This window comes from Astatotilapia calliptera, chromosome 17, assembly GCF_964374335.1.
Source record: "Astatotilapia calliptera chromosome 17, fAstCal68.1, whole genome shotgun sequence".
NCBI classification, from domain to species: domain Eukaryota; kingdom Metazoa; phylum Chordata; class Actinopteri; order Cichliformes; family Cichlidae; genus Astatotilapia; species Astatotilapia calliptera.
Window position 1 is genome coordinate 15533839 of NC_137438.1, and position 18728 is coordinate 15552566.

Genomic DNA, 18728 nt, shown 5'->3' on the forward strand with positions numbered 1-18728 from the left:
ACAATTCCAAGTGTTAATCATAAACAAAATGCTGAGGAGGATTTTAGATCCTTTCAATATTATTATTATTATTATTATTAGTAGTAGTAGTAGTAGTAGTAGTAGTAGCAGTAGCCTATCCCATCCCAGGCAAAAAGTCTATTAACTTAATAGGAAGCACTTCCTCTGACAGAGCTGACAGCAGGTACATAAGACCACACAAAGCTCCTTACTTCACCTCCATCTCACATTCATCCATCTCCAAGCACCTTCGCTCACCTCCTGTACCCCCTGTGCAAGTTTTGTTATTGCGCTATTGCTTGATTTATTTAGTCAGCCTGTCACACTGCTGCCCACCCCACACTCCCCCATCCTTCCTTCTGCACAATATTTTTCATCTCATCACAGCATGCTCCACTGGAGATGCTGAATCTCTTATTTGCTGAGGTGTGAGACGGGAAGTCAGGCCGGCGGCTGGCCCTGCCAGCGTTCTCTCTGCCCTTCACATTTGACAGCCAAACACTTTGGTTACAAATACTCTACTTCAGCTTCTCAATTAACTACAAGAAATGACTTCACAAACCCAAAAAACCCCAAATCCCAAGAAACTCTAGGTTCTCCTTCAATCCTCTTCAGTTCGCCTGTTTAAATTGTATTCTTTTTATTTTAATTTGAATAGTGTAAGTCGAAAATGTCCTTGAAATGCCATCATATAGTTGTTAGGCCATATCACCCACGCTTGTTGGAGAGTCGAGCTGAGCAGACAAAGTGTTGCAATTTATTGTTTATAACATTTATAAAGCAGGAAATAGTTCTAAAGCTTCTTGAAGGCCATTCCAAAGCTCTGCTTTAGACGCTGCCTGCCTGCTGTTCCATTCACCCAGGCTGCTTCTGCGGAGGTCAATCTATGACTGATACTGCTCAACTGTGTGTTTTTCTATCCAGGTATGCTTTTAATGCATTTCCAGTGTGTTTGGGATCTTGTGTCATAGCTGTTGCTAATCAGATGCTTTCCAGGCAACCATGCATGGTGGATCAAAATCTGAGAGTATTTTCTTCTGATTTGACAAGAATCCCAACATGACATGGCCAAATGCATTCCCAAACCACGACAAAGCTTCCACCGATGTTTCCTTTTTTCCCTTCCTGAAGAATGAAAAGAATGAAAGCCACCCTATCGCTGAGACCGTTTCTGATGAGGCTTTGGTAGACGCAGTAGATGGGCCAGATGCACCTCTCAGGTTTTTTAAACAGGTCTTTGCTAGATTTTTTTCCTACTTCTTAAGGACATGACTTTCAGATGTGTTCGCCTGCTGTCGTTAATTTCATGTCAAGAATTAGGCACTAGTAACAACGTGCCTGGAGATAGAATTTCAATGTGGTTCTTTGCCAAGTTATCTGTTACAGTGGTCCCTTGCGATAATGCGGTTCAGCTTTTGCGTCTGCGTCCTGATTGGCTGTAGACCAGTGTCAATCAATCTTGTGTCGTGTCTCCTGTCCAATACAAAATGCGTTCATCTTGTCAAATTTACAGAAATCTTCAATCGCTAGCAGTGTGACTCTGAAGTGCTGTACTGTATGTTTGTAAGTTTACTCCCCAACAAACACAACAATGTCGACAAAACGTTTTGCACCGTCAACGACACCTGCAGTAGCAACCAAAAGTCAGAGCAAGATGCTAACCATCGCACAAAAAGTAGGACTTCTGGACATGCTAAAGGAAGGTAGAAGTTACCGTATTTTGGGGACCATAAGGCTCATCCCATTATAAGGCACATTAAGCGAAACAAAAGAGTCAGATAAGTCAAACTTTACTCAAATCATTCTTCTTGCTTCCTCTACTTCCATACCATTTATTCATTAATGTTTTATTCTCTGGCAGCTGCTCTATTCCCATGTTCTGGACCTGATAACAGGCTTTGATCTTTGGTTTCATTCTATATTACTGGACCTATTTTTCTACCAAGGCTTGAACTTTGAAAGTGTTTAAACAAGAGAGGAAAGTGTGAAAATGTTCGTGCTTGTCTGAGAAAAGTGTATAAAGTGTGTAGTGACGGGGTTTACAGCCTTGGAACATCTATAATAATTGTAAAATATAAAGCTGGCTACTTCACAGGTTAATTTTAGAACGTAACTCCGCGATAAATGAGGGACCACTGTATATGCAGACATAGCACTCATTCATCACTTGAGTTAGGTGTTGTTTTATACACTTGAATGATTTATAGATCAGTTTCAAGTGTCTTAAAAACATTCTTATTACTGTCAGGTAAAAGACTGGAAATGAGTGCAAAAGTAACCAATGATCAAAGGAAAACTGAAAGAGTACTGTTGCTCAAGACCACTTTTAAAAAAATGACTGCAATGTCTGTCTTCTTGGAAGCAAAATATCAAGACTTAAGACTTTTGTACATTACTGTAACTTGATTTGTATATTCTACTAAAAAAAAAAAGGTATTTTGAATTAGCCAGTTCTTTCTATGCTCATGTTCTTCCTGTGCTTTGGAGGGTTTCTTCCCATATTCCAAAGACATATATGTTTGCTGTTTCTAAAATGACCGGGGATGTGAGCTAGTCAAAATGAAAAGAATAAAGCTATATAAGCTATATGAATGAATGAATTGAGTTCTCAGTAAGACTAACAGAGCTCTTGATACAGCCCATTTCCATTTTAAGTTCCGTTACAATACAGGTATGTAATGGCGGTAAAAAATGTATTTACTTTCTATAAAAAAAGCTTGTTTAAAAAAGTAGGTATTGTACATTTTGGGACTTGTTTTTGGGATGTGCAGTGTTACACTCCAGAAAGTCACGCTAAGGAAATGTTATTGTGAAACAGTGTTAATGTGGCCTATTATTACCTTGACACCAGATGGCGCTATTGACAGCAGACAGACTCCACAGCAACTGAAAATAATATTTTTATATAATAAAATCACAAACTGTATAAGAGCCACTTTTAGATAAAGGAAACAACTGCATGTGCCTCCAGTATGGCTGTCTATATAGATACTGTATACAGTGTATGTGTTCATTATGTCTGTGTCCTGAGTGTGTGTGTGTGTGTGTGTGTGTGTGTGTGTGTGTGTGTGTGTGTGTGTGTGTGTGTGTGTGTGTGTGTGTGTGTGTGTGTGTGGAGAGAGAGAGAGAAGACTAAATAAGTCTCAAAGCACTTTACTTGGTGCTGTTGTGCTTTAGAGGAAAAGTGTTTCTGGAAGGCAAAATGAAAAAGTGTTTATTTCTTACACTTGGCCCATATTCTCTAGGATAGAAATTCTTACAGCCACTGGAGCAGGAAGGGTACTGATGATCAGCGTTTACATTCCAACAAGCACCAGATACTGTCGCTAACACAAAAACCTAGCTCAGTTCCAGTTGTTTACGTTTCACAAAAGAGGTCCAGTAAACAACCTCAACCTTGGCCCCTGTCTCGTGTGTTTTATAAAGCAAGTATTTAGCTCACTGCCTAGACTGTGTATTCTGTACAGCACATTGTCAGGGCAGTAGAGATATTATCCTGTATCACTACTATTGCACTGCAATCCTACTGCTTCTGGCACCTTGTTTCAAAGGATTCACGCTTCAAATTAAGTAGTGTATATTCAATGACAGTAACTCATTAGAAAAGAAGAATGGATGCCCTTCATTTACTTATAAATGCTGCTGCCTGCAAGCTGCAATTATCAATAAAACATTGTTTGGTTGATGCAGGGCTTTTATATTGTCAAAAATATCTTTAGTGCAAATTTTCTTGAAACAACATGATGTAGTTTTTTGAGGTTTTTTCTTAGTCATCTTTGATGTCAAAGTTTGGCATGCCACTTCACCAGCCGTCTACGTCACTGTCCCCATTAGTCACAACAGAGGAGATACGGTACGAGTACAGCGATTACTCAACATGTCCTCATGTATATTTAAGATGCAGCTGCCTCAGCCTGTTCCCTAGCAGCTCTAACACAGCAGCATGGTAAAGCTCCCTTTAGGCCAAGCCCCGACGTCTGCAGACAGCAGGTGTGCGGCCTGTGTGCTGCATGCTGAAACACCGCTTTGTTTATTTCCCATCTTAATTATTTGCATTCATGTATGTCTTGCAGAGAATATCCACCCTGCTTCTAAGATAAATATGTAACAAGATACATGTTAAAGTGTTGAGTTTCAACTTGGTAGGTGCATTTTTCACTTTGGGCCATTTCCTGACAAAAGCAATAATACTAGGGATGTGCAAGCTGACCATCTGGTTACAGCACAATGTTCTTCTAGAAAAGGCCCTGGACGTTCATATGGATTGTTATGTGACTCGCATAAACATTGTTTATGTAAAATATGCAAGAAAACTGTTGCCACTAAAGGTGGAAACACTAAGACTGGTTCACCACAAACACCACAACTGGTTCGCCTGACAATATTGTGCAGGCTCCGGAAGAACTACGAGGTTAAGTTACTTTATTGTTGAAGTGTTAAGCAGTCATGTGTTACATTTGCTTATAATTTCCATGGAAAACAATGCATACCCACAACCACATCTTACTACCAATTTATCACCAGGTAACCTTTCATATATGTCTTTGGACTGCTGGAGGAAACTGGAACACTCAGAAGGGACTCACGTGACAACCCAAGTCTTTTTAACCTAGAAATTAAAGCTGAGGTGTTACACTTGATTACATAGCTGCCTTTAAAAGTCCTAACTAAAAGTCCAAAGACTTAAGGGAAGTATAAATCATAAATAAAACATGGCAGGACTGGTTGTCCTATTCCTAATCCTATGACTATAGACTAACTATGAAATACAACTATAAAAGCTAACAGCTGTCAGTCTGATGAGTCACACTGGACTAAAATATAATGTGTGTGAAGCTTGGTTTAATAAGAGATGCAAGGAAAGTGAGTGCGATAGAAGTCAGAAAGTCTGCCAAGAATACTTTAATAAACCTACCCTTGAGAAATAACCACCTGGGATTATTTGCTGAACTAGAATAACTCTGCACATTGTATTTTCCATTTTGAATCCATGGTACAATGTGCTTCTGGCTGCACTGACCAGTTCCTCTCAGAGACTTTCAGAGTGAAAGGCTAATTATGAAGATATCCAAAGCGGCAAAAGTAAACTGATGACATGATTCATTTTAGATTAATGTATTTTTCTCCACACTCACTACAGATTTTATAAATGCACTGTCCACACACCTGGCACAACAACGTGGATTCAGTATCAGATTAATGGCATGCTGAAGTTCTACCTATTAAACACTGCCATCTGTTGGTAGCATTCATCTGCAGTCTGTTAAGCTTCTCGTCATTTTCACGTGCTTCCCTGTGCATGAGATAGATTCACTGCATGTGTAATCATTATGTGCACAGAGAAGAAGGCTGGAGATGAATAATAAATTACAATTTAAATTAATAATGGAAGGTACTGTGTAAATTACTAATGTAGTCAATACACACTTCTAAAGCATGGCAAACACAGAGAGACGATAGCCATTTCATGAAGGAACAGAAAGTCAGGGTTCATTCAGAAAACGCTAAAGATTTTGAGAGAGGTTCACAAATTATGATTTCAACATATCTGAAGATGTTTTGGATAAATAATAAAGCAGAGGACAGAAAACCCCTTTGAGTCCTTCAATCCCTCCCTTAACCAACAGGGGTCACAGTAGAGCAAAGGAACACAAAAATCAGCATCAGACATGTCAGGAACCGGCATTTACACATAATTCATTCATACTACAGCTCTATGATGTCAGCACTGTGCTGCATGTTAACCAAACAAACACATAAATGCAGATACAAATATACACATCACATGAAAAATCCTCTCTCTCTCATTTCTGTCTCAGCAGTGTGCAGCCCTTTCTGTGAATGGGAAGTGTCTGTGTGTGGAGCTGGTGGCACGCACACCGCGCACACACACATAAACACAAAAGCCTGAGTCATCCTCAGTCTACCTCCCTGCAGTCAGCTGGCACAGTTTCAGTCTAACACACAAAATCTATATTGCGATGGACTGTCTCACAGCGACTCTGCAGGCTTTGCACACTACGTTTAGACTACATTCATTTTCCTAAGACCACAAATACATTTAAAAATCTTGTTTTTACACCCCAGCCATAAGGTTGCACATTACATGCTAATTGTAGGACTCTATATATATGAACCATTTGTCCAATAATTTTGCATGTGATGTAATCTGAAAGTAATCTGAAAAAGCAATACTGGGCTTGGCTGATATCTAGGATGGCACAGAGAACATTTGGAAGAATCACAATTATCTCCTGATTACTTCTTCAAGACTTAATCTGAGTGTAAATAACTGTAAGTGTGATTTGTTTTGTAGATTCCCTTTCAACATATGCGCAATTTTTTTCTTTGATACTGACCAGTCCGGTGAGAGAAGGGGCAGACTGCCCCAGAGCCTGGTTCCTCATACGGACCAGGTTGTTGGCCTCTCCTCCTGCAGATGCTCCCCCAATAGCCCCAGGTGCTCCAAAAGTCCCAGAGTTGCCTTGACAAGCCAGCTGACTAACTCCAGCATGCAGACTGCTGGACAAAGGCAGCAGCTGTTTACCTGGGGAGGTGGGGGCAAAGAGGAAATACATCTCAAATAGGGCTGCCACAAACGATTATTTTGATAGTCGACTAGTCACCGATTATTTTTGTGATTAGTCGACTAATCAGATCCATTGGACGTAAAACGTACAGCTTATTGCACCAGCAGCATCTGCTCTTATATAACTAGCATTAGCTTACAGCTTTAAGTGTTTAAGGTATGTGCTAACTAAAAATAAAGAAAAGATGATAGTTTATTAAATTTTAATGAAATTTGCAGATTGTTTCGGTGAAGTTTAATAAACTCCTTGCTATCTAAAATATAACAGGACACCGGAGTAAATTCTGGAGCATCTCACACTTCTGATAATCAGCTGTCTGCTTGACGTTTATTCAGCTGTGTAAAAACTATAACTTTAATCTCAGCCAAACCGATTTACTCAGGAACAAATAAAATACTAAAAAAGCCAAACAATAACATTTTAAAGTTATCTAAGTGACTCATATATCATGTTTAACCTGAGTAGCGAAAGACGGTGGTGGGTTTGAAAACGATTTGCAGGGAGTCCGGTGTTCTCACAGCTCTAGTGACCTTGCCCCCGGCTAGCTATCGAGCTAGTGGGTAACAGACGTCTCCGAAAACGTCGGAGCGCTTTTGAAAATATGCGGTGTCTTGATAAACTGAGCAGATATTTGAGGTTTCCACAGCTACATTCTCGCCTAAAAATATGTTAAACGTGTATTTTGTGACCCAGAAAGAATAATAAGAGTAACATTAAAACTAACTAGCTGCCGCCATTGTTGGAAACTGAGCAGGGCCGCGCTATGAATTCTGGGACACAGCTTCTTCTTCGGGGTTTAACGGCAGCTGGCATCGTTGTACATGCAGTGCTGCCATCTTCTGTTTCAGTCCGTTATTACACTCTTAAATCCTGCTACTCATTCCTGCATCTTTTGGGATCTTACAAAGCTTCAAACGACGCGTCGACTATTAAATCAGTCGTCGACGATTTTGATAGTCGACGTAATCGTGACTAGTCGACTAATCGTGGCAGCCCTAATCTCAAACCTCATCACTTTGACCTTTAGATCAATCTATTGCCCCCAGGTCAAAGGTCAGATCTGACATGATATTTTAACTCCTTGAAGACCTTGGTGGTCATAAGCCAAATTTCGGTGGAACAATATCATGAGGCCATTCTACGCCCCCATGACATTTTATCAGAATTTATCAAAACCTTTTGACCTGTCGTGTTAAAAGACAGAATAGTGACACATACGCAAGTAAACATTACCAAAAACATGATCTCCTCGGTGGAGGGGGATTGTCACCACATGACCTCTCTTTGGTAAAATGTGGATGTAAATGTGAGGTGGAATTTTCATAGATAACACAGGAGCCTGGCACAGCTAAAGTGTGGGCGGGGCCACATTTAACTAGACTTAGAGCTTCTGGTTACAAACAAAAGCTCAATATATAAAAAGTAATATTTGCAAATAAAAAATGTTCATATTAGAGAGTAACGCCATAAACATAAATTCATATTTCTTTTAAATATTATAAACTTCATGTTTTGATAAATAAATGCACACCTAGTTTATTATTTACACATTTCTATATTTTCCTAACCTAAAAACTAATCCTACATAGACATCATCATCTACATGGACATCTTGGTCAAGGGATTTTGTCCTGTTTTCAGATATGCAGATGTGTATACGTGTTCAATACCAGTCATGGCCATGCTGCTACGTCGGGCCCGACTCTCATCCTGGCTCAGCTGTCGGTGAAGTTTGGATTTGGTAGCAGCAGTTGCTGCGGGTGATAGGTCAGGATTACTCAGCTTCCGGAAGAGCAGAGGAGGAGGAGCTGCAAACTCCTTCTGGAAAGAGATGAGGAGGAAAGAAGAACAAGAAACATTAGACTTTGCTCACATGTGTTGGGTCATACTGCTCTCAAATAACCTCTGGTCAAAGCAGCACACAAACTCAGCAGAATCAGATGTCATCTCTGCCATAAAAGTAGAGTCACAAAGCTTAAAGTAAGACACATGATTCATCTTTTTTTTCCCCATGTTTCCTTGATATCCTTTACAGCCACCAAGGTCGAAAATCTAAAGTTTCAGCTGGTTCGCAAGAGGAAAGAAAAAACATATATACATTTGCCGATCCCCCTTGCTAATGCCAAAACCGCTCTGAGCAGTTGCGATGTGGGCTTAACCACACCTCTGTAGGTGTACCTGGTATCAGGTGATATGTGGTATCTACATCCCATCCCCTTACAGATGCTACTATAGCAACATAATCAGACTACCTACTGGTAGTTTTAATGTTGTGGCTAAAGAGATTATGTAGATTAAATAAGCAGTAAAAGATAGCAGGGTAGAGTCTATAGGTGAAAGAATTCTTCAAAATCTTGGTTGCAGGTCATACCTCAGTTTATCTTCTTCAGCATACCTGACTGTGATGAATTTCCACTTTACTCAATAGTCTTTAAACATTACAGTTTCACTAGACTAGCATGTAATCTCTAGGTAATAACAGTTCTACATAGACATCACTGAGGAAGAAGATGCTATTTGGGTGACAACACTGCAGATGTTTGAATAGCAGTTTCAGCCTAACCACATTTTTATTTATTTGACACACAAAACAAAGGGACACACATTACTTGATTTGATGCTCATCTACACTTTCTAGTTATTGACAAAGTTTTAGAAGTTACAGTTGAGGGTTTATATATATATATATATATATATATATATATATATATATATATATATATATATATATATATATATATATATATATATATATATATATATATATATATATATATATATATATATATATATATATACATACATATATAGGAATAAAAAATTCAAAAATAAATGTTTTGTGTAACTTAAACTCACAATAGTGCAGGAAAAATCCCCATGAATGCAGGCTTACAGCCAAAATTAAAGCAAAGCATCCACTAGCACCAAATCTACTTCTCAAACTACCACATCAGACACACACACACACACACACACACACACACACACACACACACACACACACACAGTACTGTTTCCCATGCTATTCAACTGACAGACAGTACAAGACATGCTTGCTGTGTCATTAACACTTACAGCCACAACAGCCTCTCCATCAAAACTCTGCAGCTGCAGAGCAAGTGGACAGCCTAATTCAGTTTGTCAGTTTAATAAAAGAAGGTTCCTCTGGACTTCCTTGATATCCCCAAGTACAGCCAACACACATAAACACAAAAGCAGAAGGTTCACATGATTTTGGAAATCTCTTTTGTTGCCATGGAAACAGGGCCTCACTGGGCTCATATCCTCCTCTCCGTTGCGCGCAGCCCAATGCTTGACAAGGCTTTTCCAGAAACATCTGGACAGCTCGCAACATGTACACACGAGCTCCCAGACGGCCACATGTATGAAGGAGTTTTAGTGAAAGCTTCCGTTAGTCTCCAACCGCGTCCCTCAAACCCACTAAATACAGTGTAATCATGTGCAACTTGTAACCAATACTTAAAGCTGCAGTAATGAATTACAGCAGAAGATGAATATTCAGTACTTCCATGCAGTATTAATATGTAAACCTTATGCGCGTGTTGCTTCACATCAGCCGCCACTCAGCTAGAATCACACATTATACTCAGTCACAAAACACTTTCACACTTCCGCCATTTCTATGAAGGCCAGAATTCATTGAGGATGAGACACTGAAGACTTTTCTGAAAAAAAAAATATTTCAGACGTAGTTCTTAAATGTGCATTTATCCAAAGTCTCCCAATGCAAGCTACTTTAATAACTTTTCTGCCTGTTTGAATACAGTGTGAGATTATAAGAAGAGCTTAGAAGAGCTGTCACAACAGGTCGACAACATATAAGAGGTAAACAGCATATTTTCATGCGGTGCTGTTGGCAAGAATCACACAAAAGAAATACAAGTTACCCACAGGCAACAATGACTGGGACACTTGAAAATACAGCACATAAATGCATGCATGAACCGCTACACATTTCTGGCAAGCAGGAGTCAGCCTGCTTCATTTTAATTCATTCAACATGTCAATATGCAGACTTCTGGGTGAAATTATAGCATCTGTTATCAGTATTTGTATCTCTGCACAATACAAGGACACAGCAATGGCTTAAATACTAATGCTGATTCTTCAAGTCCCATACCAGGGGGTGACATCCCTGTCCGTCTTTTAAATACAGTCTGTGACATGGATGCATAACCTGACTGCAACCAAGTGATTATTCCTTTCTCTTGCACTTTCTCTCTCTCGCCACTTAAAGTGTCTCTTATTTTATTTACTTATTTGTTTTACAGTTAAGAAGCATGTCATGAATTTTCATGTTTCTAAATCTCATAGGTTTTGTAGAGAGATAAATGAAGTACAACTAGAAGAAAGAAGCAGCAGATACAGAATATTGATTCTGAAGTGGACAAAGAAAAACAAAAACTAACAGTATAATCGCAGTGCCTTGTTTCTGCTTGCAATGAGAGCACAACTCTCCCTGGCCAATGTCAGACTGATTACTGTGTATCATTGCACCACTGTTGATGGACACCTTCAGTTGCTACAGCCACATCTGTGCAACTAATGACAGGATGTCTTGTGGGGAAGGAAAGTCAGTGATTACACAGATTTTTCTTCCCCGCAAGACACGCAGAGCACTGCAGCACTGGCTGAATACATTTAAATTGATTGTCGCCCTCATTCAACTTGCTGCAACTCCAACTGCAACCAGCAGGTGGCAGACAGAACGCAATCTGCTAAGGAAGCTGTGATTACAAGTAATCTGCTGATCCAAGCTTTTTGTAGAGACTAAAATGAAATGGATTAACATAGAAGACAGCAAAGAGGAAAGAGGTGTGTGTGTGTGTGTGTGTGTGTGTGTGTGTGTGTGTGTGTGTGTGAGAGAGAGAGAAGCATCAGCTGTGATCCATCACACACACACTGTCACAGAGTCAGCTTTACAAGACTGCTGATATAAACACATACTGTACATCTGTCACTGGGAAGTAAACACAGATGAGAGCTAGATACATTTCCAATTGTGATGGGTATCCAGGTATTAATGGAGCCGATTAGTTCTACCTGCTGCAACAAAGGAAAGTTTTGTTTGCAAAGGGAAATCAGTTACGGGACAAGAGGACGTATTATTTACAGTGATGCTACTCCTGATGGTGGGGTGCAAAGTTAGCTTGGTGCTACATCCACAAACTGTACAGGTTCAGAAATGCACATCAGTGCTAACTAGCATCAAGAAAATGATTAATAACATGCTAAAATTTCTTGGCCAGTCTGTGTATTATTTGACACTTAATTCCAATAAAAATGCACCAAAGGCACGGACAGTTCAAGTGTGCCAATTCAGTGACTTGAAACACTGAAGGTGAGACCTAGAATGGAGCTGTCAATCAAATCAGCCACACCTCTACCTTCAAGCCTTAACAAAGTCTGGATGAACAAGTTAACAGATACTGTATAAATGGACTGACTGTGAAGCTGTTACAAAGGACAAAGGTATCCATAGAACCCAAAGCTTTTTTGTTTGCTTGTTTCATGCTGTAAACATGTTTTTACTGCTGTAAGGTTTTTACATTTTAACATAGGTGTCTATAGGGATTGACTTTTTGGAGCCAGACTCCAGTAGCCACTCCAGGACATGGAGTTTTTGGCATGTCGTTGACTTTGCCACCTGTTCCTCTTTGAACACAAAACGTTGATGAACAAAGCATTCTGCAGTGGTCACTACCAATGGTGCATTATGCATGTAACACAGCTCTGTAAGTACATTCAGCAAGTTTATGAATGAATGTATGAAATATGAAAACGACAGCAACAAAAAAAAGGGCTTAAGTGACATTACCTATTAGTCAGCTGGTAGGGACAGAAGGTTGGAGGACAGGAACATTTACTCACTTGACAAAATTACGTAAGAAACTGATTTTGGTATTCTAATGGTATCTGCTATAAAAAGACTATTTTTGTATTTTTGTTTTGAGAACTTCTATTCAGAATTCAAAGCACCCATCTGTGATAAATGAGGCCCTTTTTTAAAGCTTAATGTACAGTTCTGCATAGGTACATGGTAACTTGTATTTCAGGATAACAGTTTGGGAGTAAGAACCAAAGAAGATAAGGAGAGGGCCACTGTTGCCTCTTGAGACCTTTGAAATCCAGTGATGTGTATGGTATTAGAGTTTAGTTCTTAAAAAGCACCAAATTAATATATGTTTACACCACAAAGAAGGTTAAAACACACATGAACACTCAGAAAAGCTTTCAGAAAGAGATTTTAAAAAGTTTAAAACCAATTAAGAATAACAAATCCTAACGTAATTCAACAAACAATAGACCCATAACCATAAGAAGGAAGTAAAACCAGTTTTTCACAACCTTCTTCTCCTTTCCTCTCTTCTCTCTTCCTTCTCCAGCTCACAGCTCCCTCCAAACTCATGCTCCTGCTTCACTGCATTTGGGTCGACATTAATCTTTTGTCATGTCCCACAGAGCTCTAAGCCACACTTTAATGTAACATACACCAGACCACAATCCATCACATCTGTCATCAAGTGGGCCTGAAAACAAGCTCCCAGCTTAGCTCGCGGATGATGATCCCTCTATCATTTAGAGAGAGAAAAAAAAACTTGTTACAGTGGTGCGTGCATCACACGAGTTAAGTAAGTGGAACTGTCCCCAGTGGAGCAGCTCAACCGCAGCCTTGTGACTTCACTGAATCTTACACCCACACAGCAAAACATAAACAAATACATGAAAATATAGATTATTATTATTACTAATAACATGAATAATGATGCAATCTTTTACATGACTTCTCTGACAGCAAAAGACACCGACAGATCCAAAACATGATCAGGGTGCCTTAACTGTTCAATGAACTAAGGAAATGCTGCAAAATTACCACAAGCACTTGCAAGTGAAATGCTGCCGATGCAAGAACACAGCACAGAGCAGCGTGCAGAGTGAAGGGTTAAACAGCACGTTTCTAGCTGTTAATGTTTTGTTTAGTGGGGAAACTGCCATAGCATCCAACATTTGTGGGTGTTCAGGCTCACCACAGCAGAAGTACAAGTGCGCTGCAGTCAACAGTCAAACAGGATTTAACAGGCCAGCAAGTTTTTTCTATTATTCCCTTCATTTTTAGTTGTTAAGCTTTCCTTGCCAATAGAAGATCACGTTTACTATAGACATGTGGCACATACATGTAGGCAGAAAATACAAGAAGATTCAAATAACTGATGTTATATGAATGGCTTTTTTAAGTCTAGTTTAATGGTCAACAAGCTCACTTTAGATTTTTGGGTATCTCTAATTTTTAGTATAATGTTACATACGACATGTTAAAAACTAAAAGATTTAAATTTCTTTTTTTTTAACTCTGCTTTTATGTGCTTAGATCTTTATTTCATAACAAAGAGGTGGTCTGGTAAAATACTTGAAAGATTTTACATTTTTGGAGTGACTTTGAATGATGCCAGTGTTCATATTTAGGACCAGGAAGATATATGGTTAAGCGAGGAGTAAATCTTCATCCACTGTGAACGAGCATCACTTAACAAACATTTCAACCCCCATTCACATTTTGTGTCAGGTGATCTCAGTACCACACCGTTCACTGCAACATTTTTCATTGCTTTTGATGACGGTTTGCAACAGTTGCCACGGCACCGCAGAGCAACCAGTCAAAACAAATGGACGAGCTCATTCCTCAACGAGCGGCTACCTCTGTAGCGTGGACATTGTTCGGTTCTGAAAAGTCTGACACGGAGCAGAAAACTGTACTTTTAAAATTTGCAGTAAACAGCTCCCCACCACAGTCACAGACACAACAAACTTCTTCTACCACCTAAGCAAGAATCATGTGAAAGAGCATGGAGAGAGTTTATGAATGAGAAGCAAAAAGAGACGTCAAGTGCTCAAAATAAACCACAAAGCCAAACGTCAGAACAGGCTTTTCTCTGTGGAAACGCCGTATAATAAAGACTCATTAAGATAGTAGCAGCCATTTATTAACTTTCTTTAAATATCTGGTTTCACGCGTTGGTCAAAACACACAACTTCAGGTACAGAACGCCCAGCCGAAAATACTTCACACGGGTTGAGTTGCTTCATTTATATCACCAGTATTTGGCCAAAGTATCTGCAACGCAGCATACAATACTGCTACAACAGATATGTTGACGAGCCGAACAACGCATCCCTGTAAGAGTTAGACGGTGCAGTTGATCCGAGACTGGATGCTCTGCAGTCGACGGTTGCAGACACGCTAGTTTCCCGAAGGCCATACAGGAGCAGGAATGATACCCAGAGGCCTCAGGGAAGCGCTCATGTAACATAACGCAATGCAAGGCCTGTATTTACTTCATTTTCAATTATTTCATTTATATGTAGAAAATAGATAGTACTTTTGATGTGGCAACTATATAAACTATTCGCTGAATTTATAGAAAATGCACTATAGTGTGATATATATATTGTTATCAGATAAGAACCGACTTGTATCAGGATATGAGATTTATCCACAGACAAAATGTGTGCAAAAAAGTGATATTGTTTCCCTATTATCTCAGTTACATTTTCATAATTGTTTAAAGCCATTGAGATTACAATACAATTAATCCTCCGGTCCTTTGTTGTAATAATGATGTTTAGTTGCTACCATAAACATATTTGAACCAGCATTAAAAGACAGGTCAGTAAGCCAGCTAAGATCATTCAGTATGTTGCATCATGAAATTGTGCAACAACAAATTCTGTCTGAACAGGATAACGTTGCATCATATATACTTCCCCTCTGTCAGTGGGTGAAGAGGCAGGAGTGTCCCCATAAGAGCTCAGTGTGTGTATACACATGCATTTGTGTGTAAATACAAAGCTATTAATCAGAGTTAATACAAGGTTGATGTATTCTAGCTGCATTTGAGCCAGAAGAATGAGTGCAGAAATGAAAAGCCAGGAAGAAAGCAATAACAGGAAAGAGGAAAATAGTCAGACAGATGGATGTGAATGATGGAGGCCGAAACAGGCAATGCAGAGAGGGTGTAGTGAGCCAGGACAGCTGCTGCCTATCCTCAGCTGTGGTTTGTGGAAAACTGTTTGTCCACATGCAAAGCTCTAACGCCAAAAACAAGTCATAAAATTCCAAATGACAATCCTCAGTCCCACATATAACACCACGGAGAACAAAAATTAAATGAGCAGAAATACCAAAATCACAAGACTTACTGTAATTAAAGAGGAAAAAAACTCATTGAGATCCTGACACGCAAGAAACCTGTCAGGAAAATCTATTCTGATTTTTTTGTGTTGCCACAAAATAACAGCTCCAGGCATCACAAACTTCATGCTCATTTACTTCAACATAAGCAACCACATCATCTCACTGACACTTTACGTGGGCTCAATGTTCCTTCAAATTTCTTTAAGTAACATATAAAGGCTCACAAACAGCATTTTGTGTTTAAAAGCTGGTGAGCCCCACCAGTAAATGATATGGAAAAAAAATTTTGTTTTTCAAACAGTGACTTGGAACCAAAAACTGTTCCCAGTGAGACCGCTATCTGTACAGAGGAACAGGGGTTCATGGTTAATCAGTAAGAGCCCATCATCTCTGCCTCTGGGTGCTGTTGTCCATGGCAACAGTGGCAACGCAGTAACAAATGACCATATTACAACCTGTGAATTGGCTGCAGGTTCATTCTCTAACAGAACTGCAGACACTGGACTAAAGAAAACGACCTCACCACACATTCCTCTTGCACTGCAGACAACGCCCACACCTCATAGAGCACAAACTGTACTTTCCACACGGGTTTGGACTTTTCAGAAATACTCAGAAAGAGACAGGGAGAGATAGGGAAACACAGAAAACCCAATCACAGGACACAGAGTACAGTCCTGCCCATCAAAGCATCAATAAACTTGTCAGAACTTCCTTCTTTTGTATGACTCGACAGTATCTTATTTCTCAAAAACAATCAAATCCTAAAATATGGGTCAGATCCAGCATTTGACACTTCTGTAAACTGGCTCTGTACTTCTAATATAGATAAAACATTCACGTCGTTCACCCATCGCTGCTCAAGGCATTAAAAAAAAAAGATAAAATGCTTAAATCTGAATACTTAAGCCACTTTATACCAACTATTATTAATAGTAGTAACTGAATAAAAGAATTGAAATTATTCTAAAATGCTGAAAAAGATTACGTCTGGGGAACAATAGGAAGGCTGGACTGTAGAACAGCGCATCCAAAAGTCTGTATCAGCGCAAATATATTAACAGAAAATGTAGAATATAAAAATTAGACTAGTGTTCACTGCAAGCCCCCAATAGCCAATGACTTGTAAATTACAAGTTGTTAGCCATTCAGGAAATATGCAGATTGAAAGCACTTTTCAGGCCTTTACTATGGTACACACCAGCAGCAGAAGAACTAACTAGCATGAAGCAAGATAAAGGATCAAAAGTTAAGAGGTATTTTTCCAGCTGCTACAGCATCAGATTTTCCTTCTATGTTTTCAATTGTTTATCACTTAAACTTGAACAGTCTTCAAACTGATTCGATGACTGCTGAAACGCTCCAAGACTAACTCTCATCTCGCTGCTATTTTGTGTTGTAAGGTGCGCTTGGTACAGCAGTAATCACATCACAGGAAGCCAGGTCACCTGTAAACTATAAACCCAGCTACAAGCTTTTCAACATGTTCCAGGACTCTGTTGAGTCACTACTAAACTTTAAAATCAGTGTGAAGATGTGTCCATTGTCTGCGTACAGCCAGCCAAACAGACAAGTAACTCCACTGTCTGGTCACCATGAGGTCATACTTGCCCACCCAAATAAACAGTGTGATCAGGAACAAAGAATGAGGAGGAAAAGAAAGAGAAGAAGAAGAAGAGTATCCAAAAAACACCCACAAATGTTCCACATCTGCGCTGTCTCACTAAGTCAATGTGGAGATATTTGAATATATTCTGTTATCTATCCAGTAAACGTGATAAACTATTATATGAAGTTTGACAAAGGATGAAAGAAACTTCAAATGATCGCCATCTTTTAGCATCCAACATACAACTGTCAGGAACAGCTCAAATACAGATCAAATGTAACAGTAAGAAGTGCCACACTCTAGTTTTTGCTGCTCACAACTCAGCAAATAGATTGTTTGACAATATTTTTAAGTGGGCATAGTCACAAGTTTACAGGTTTGAAGCACAAAAACTAAAAGAAAGTCCAGTGCACCATGGGAATAACTCACCAAATGTCTGGAACGACACTGGAGGAATGAAAGCCACAAGCTCCATGGGTATATCAGATATATCAGAACCACGTCACTGTTAAATGAATCTAATGCAAAGCTGTTTTTGTAAAAGATGATGTGTCACCCTGGGAGAAGTGAGTAAAATCTCTGGATTGCAGCCATGTGACCTGGGTGTGAAGTTAATATGAGGTCAGAGTAGCTGACAGTAACCTTTAATTGTACAATAATTGATACAACTATCAGGATGCAATAAAACAAAACTCCAAAAGAGGAAGGCGTGCATTTTAAACCAACACCATAACACTATGACATACCATGAGATTAGGGTGGTAACAAAAAACTACGAAAACAAAGAAAGAAAGCATGATAGATGAGGTGTGCTTTAATCTGAGGTCAGGCTCAGCAGGTCATCTCCAGCCTGCCTCCCTCTCCTAGTGTGAGGTGACCTTCACTGGCCTGCTCAGTCGCGCTGGGGGACATGAAGTAAATAACCCACTGTTGAACCACAGGCCAGATAATAAGATGGTTGCTGTGGATCTCTTCATTAGTAGGTGGAGCAGTTTGGATGCAGCCACATTGTTGGCTACAGTGAGAGGAGACAGGAATAAGCAGTGAAAATGTTAGAAGGGGGAGGTTTCTTTGCGAGCAGTGGGGTGCATTCAGAAAATGTCACAAAGGAAAATGTCACATCTCACCTCCTCATCCTCTTCTGTGCGCACTGAGAAAATTATTTGTGGGAGGAAAAGCTCAACAGCGCTGGAATCAAACCTTTCTTTAGTCATACAAACACAGATTCATGGGCGTGTTTCAGTTTGGGGGAAAATGGTCGGTTATTTGATTATTTGGCCAGGCGATGATCACGGATAAAGTCCAATGATTTTGA

At 39.5% G+C, this 18728-nt stretch overlaps 1 protein-coding gene across 4 annotated transcripts in view; it reads right to left on the bottom strand.

Moving 5' to 3' along the window:
- mast2 (microtubule associated serine/threonine kinase 2) overlaps positions 1-18728 on the bottom strand; it is a 172527-nt gene that overhangs the window by 140944 nt on the left and 12855 nt on the right. For 3 of the 4 annotated variants that reach the window (XM_026147105.2, XM_026147104.2, XM_026147102.2), the window contains exons 2-3: positions 8261-8411; positions 6360-6547 (exon numbers count right to left, since the gene is read on the bottom strand). In XM_026147105.2, the coding sequence (XP_026002890.2) occupies positions 6360-6547; positions 8261-8411 (339 nt within the window). The remainder of the gene's footprint in view (positions 1-6359; positions 6548-8260; positions 8412-18728) is intronic. The other variant, XM_026147103.2, reaches the window with a different exon arrangement.